Genomic DNA, 3,438 nt, shown 5'->3' on the forward strand with positions numbered 1-3,438 from the left:
CGGGGATGGGGACGCCGTGGTGGAACATGCCTTCCCGCGGCATCTTGGGGTCAATGATCTGCCAAAAGAGCAGGGGAGAGCTGAGAGGGGAATGGGGACCCCAAGAGCCAGTCTGTGGGAAGGGGATGTGGATTTTGGAAGCTCTGATGGGGAGCAGTACTCACCAGTGCCGGGTAGGAGGGGTAGCCTCGGCACTTGGCCCACACCAGGTCCAAGGCATCCAGGGAAGAATCCTCGTCCTCAGACAGCCACCCCGCGCCACGCCCCATGCCCTTGCGCACCACTGTGCCGGGGGAGAGGGGAGAGAGGAGTCAGCTGTATCCCACCAGGCGACAGTGCCAGCAGTGTGTGTGGCTGCACAGCCACTGTACTTACTGCCGTGCCCCACGCCTCGCCCTGTGCCCACGGAGTAGGACTCGTTCTCTGTCCCCGACGTGTCCTCACTGCTGTCCTCCGGGAAGTTCACTCGGGAGAATGAGGGTTTCCCTCTGCCCTGCTTGGAAGGTGTTGTGCTGTGGAGACAGGGAGCAGAGCCATCAGGAGGAGTCATGTTAAGCTTCCAGAAACTGCTTTTGAGAGGGCCAGCCTGGTGGGACACCAGGGCTCGTGGGCTCCAGCCACAAGCCTTGGCACTGGAAAGGACTTGGCAGGGGTACCAAGCAGAAAGGTGGAATAGTGCTGCCAGGGTGCCAGCCAGACCCTGGCCTAGTTTCACCCAGAAGATGTACACTGATCCGAATTAGAGGCACAGGCAGGAACCTGCTGATGTTGGCTACTGGAAGGGCTGGTGATGGATCAGCCACTGTGCAAAGCAGGAATTCCCTGAGTGATGCTCCCTACTAGCCCTTTGCTGCACACTCACACCTTTAGGTTTCACACTAAAAAAAAGGCACAAACCCTGCAGCTTTCTAGGGATTAGCTGAGAGCAGCCAGGATGCAGGAGGGTGAATGAGGCAGGGAACACCAAAGGGGCTCCTTGTCTGACAACTCAAGGCTAAGAGCCACCCACTGCCACTCTGGGCAGCACCAGCTGGGCTGGGGCTGATACCTGGTGCGGTCCGAGGCAGCACTGCTGCTGCTGCTGCTGCTGGACTCCGAGTCAGAGCTGCTCCGGGGCAGATTGCAGTCGTTGCGGTACACCAGGAAGCTCTTCTTCACGGGCTGGTTCCCGCTGCTGAAACCGTTGGCTGGCAGGTCTGCAAAATACCCATCAGGAGAGCATTACCACCGTGCCGGACCCTGCTGTGCGCCACCAGCAAGGGCTACGGCCACCCCCCTGCACCCACCGATGGGAGCATCCTCCGTGGACTTGTCACTGTCACTGTCTGAGCTGGAGCTGGGCCGTGGGCTTCGCCCTCGCTTCCTCTGCCGCTGGGAGGACCCCATGATTGGGAGCTGGGGAGGCCCAATGGGGCTGTTCCCATGCCCGGGAGTGATCTGGCTGTCTCGATTCTTTGGGGGGCGTCCTGGCCGTTTTGGAGGGCCTGCAGTTTTAGGGTTCTTCTTGGAGAAGAGCACTGAGGTCCTCCTGCCAACTTCATGTGCTGGGGTGGAAGAAGAATTGGGACCTAGACCTGGAAGAGAGAGAAGGTGTCAGCTGCAGCCTACGGGACCTGGCAGGGACTGTGCAGCAGCAGTGTCAAGGAACAGCTTCATTTTTTGGGAACATTATATCAGAAGATGCTTCATCCCAACTGTTGCCATGCCTGCGCCCTCAGGGTCAAACCATCCAGTCTACCGATAGTAAAAGCTAGATGGGGACATCAAAGTAGGGCCATCCGCCAGCCAGGGATGTCCTCCAGCAGCCAGGATATTCCTCACAGACAGCGACCTCACAGACACGTAAGCCAAGAACAGGAAGGATGCAGGAATAAACCCTGCCCATGCCACACGGCAGCTGAGAAGCTCCACTGTACCCTTGAGAGAAAAAGGCACAAAAAGGCTCCCTGCTTGCAGAAGAACCTGCTTTTCCTGGTGATTAGGGGACAGAACTGGACAGGCTCTGCCTGGAGCTTTTGCTGCACTCCCCACAGACCCCAGCTCAACACCTCCATCCAGGGCGTGGGCAGCTGTCCTGTGTTCAACTCCTAGCCCTGGAAGAGCATTTGGAGCTCAGCAGTCAGTGCTGCTGCAACTCCCTCCCAGGCCCCCAGGCTGGAAGAGACACTGAAGGCAACCTGCTGCATAACACCCCTAGAGAAACCAGGCAGCTTGGCAGAGCTGGCAGGGCCTGGCAGGAGGAAACAATCCATCTCATGCCCCGCATCACACAGCTGAACTCAGTCTCAGGAACAACATCCAGTTCCTTGGCTGTACAAGAGGTGAGGTCACCAGGTGAGTGCTGACTGTAGCTGCCAACACCAGCAACCTGCCAACCCTCTCCAGGGGCAAACACTAGCCTGTGGTTGTTCCAGACAGAGGACATGGCCTCCTTCAGCTGCCAATCTCCCCTGCTTGGTTGTCCTGGCTCACTAAAAACTACTCTGTCCTCAGAGGGGCACACTGGGAGGGAGCCCAGGAAGGCACAGACATTGCACTCTGCATTCACCCCTATGGGAAGCACTACAGGAAACAAGGAATCCCCACAATGTAATGAAGCATAAGGGACTGGCCCCCAGGAGCCCACCTGCCCTGTTCCTAGGAAAGAATGATGTGTGTGTGAGGAGCTGTCCACACAGCCCTCTGGCCTCAGGAGGCACCTGGCAGGATGGCCTCTCCCCAGCCAGGCCTGTCCAGAGGCAGTTCTCCACTGCTCCCTAAACTGGCAGCGTTCTGGAGGGACCAGTACCTTTGCCAGTCTCCTGGCTGCTGCTCTCCTCCGCAGCACTGTCTGTCTGTAGGTCCTTCTCGCAGGGGTTGTGGGACTGCAGGGCTCCCCTGGCAGAGGAGCTGTGCCGCTCCAGCCCGTCTCGGCCCAGGTCCCGCGGGTGAGCGAGCTTCCGCCGGAGCACTGTGATCTCCTTCTTGATCATCTTGGCCCGGCGGGACCGTCCTATGCTCTGCTTCCCAGCATTGACCTCATCCAGCCGCTCCAGCAGGATCTTTAGCTGCTCCTCCAAGGGCAGGTGCTTCTGATTCTCCGAGAGCAGCAGCCGCATATCTTCTGGGGGAACAAATAGGAGAAGATGGATGAAAGACATCAGGAACTCATTGGAGCTCTTCTACCTGAAAGGGCATGAGGCAATCCAGTTTCCCTGCAGGAGGGAAGTAGCTGACATGGTACCAAACACCAGTGAACCCTTTTAGGGAAGTTAACCTAAAAGACATGGAGAAGGAGCCCTGTGGGAAGCCAGCCAGCTGGGACTGCTGGGGAAAGCAGGCTGATCGGCAGTGTGGAGAATGCCAGGGTTGCCATTGGCTGGAGCAGGGACACAACAGGAAAAATAAATGGAATTGTAACAGGAGAAAGCAAGAGTCATGAGGATCCTGAAGCATTAC

At 57.9% G+C, this 3,438-nt stretch overlaps 1 protein-coding gene across 1 annotated transcript in view; it reads right to left on the minus strand.

The window, feature by feature from the left end:
- Positions 1 to 7: 7 nt before the first annotated feature.
- The window catches only part of BRPF1 (bromodomain and PHD finger containing, 1), a gene marked incomplete at both ends in the record, with an annotated part of 11,803 nt that continues 8,372 nt past the window's right edge, over positions 8 to 3,438 (minus strand). Inside the window, 6 exons of the mRNA XM_009073515.1 lie at positions 8 to 58; positions 165 to 283; positions 376 to 512; positions 1,049 to 1,196; positions 1,287 to 1,574; positions 2,789 to 3,103. Coding sequence (XP_009071763.1) covers positions 8 to 58; positions 165 to 283; positions 376 to 512; positions 1,049 to 1,196; positions 1,287 to 1,574; positions 2,789 to 3,103 — 1,058 coding nt within the window. The remainder of the gene's footprint in view (positions 59 to 164; positions 284 to 375; positions 513 to 1,048; positions 1,197 to 1,286; positions 1,575 to 2,788; positions 3,104 to 3,438) is intronic.

The sequence above is a fragment of the Acanthisitta chloris genome, unplaced genomic scaffold (genome assembly GCF_000695815.1).
Source record: "Acanthisitta chloris isolate BGI_N310 unplaced genomic scaffold, ASM69581v1 scaffold14714, whole genome shotgun sequence".
Taxonomy (NCBI): domain Eukaryota; kingdom Metazoa; phylum Chordata; class Aves; order Passeriformes; family Acanthisittidae; genus Acanthisitta; species Acanthisitta chloris.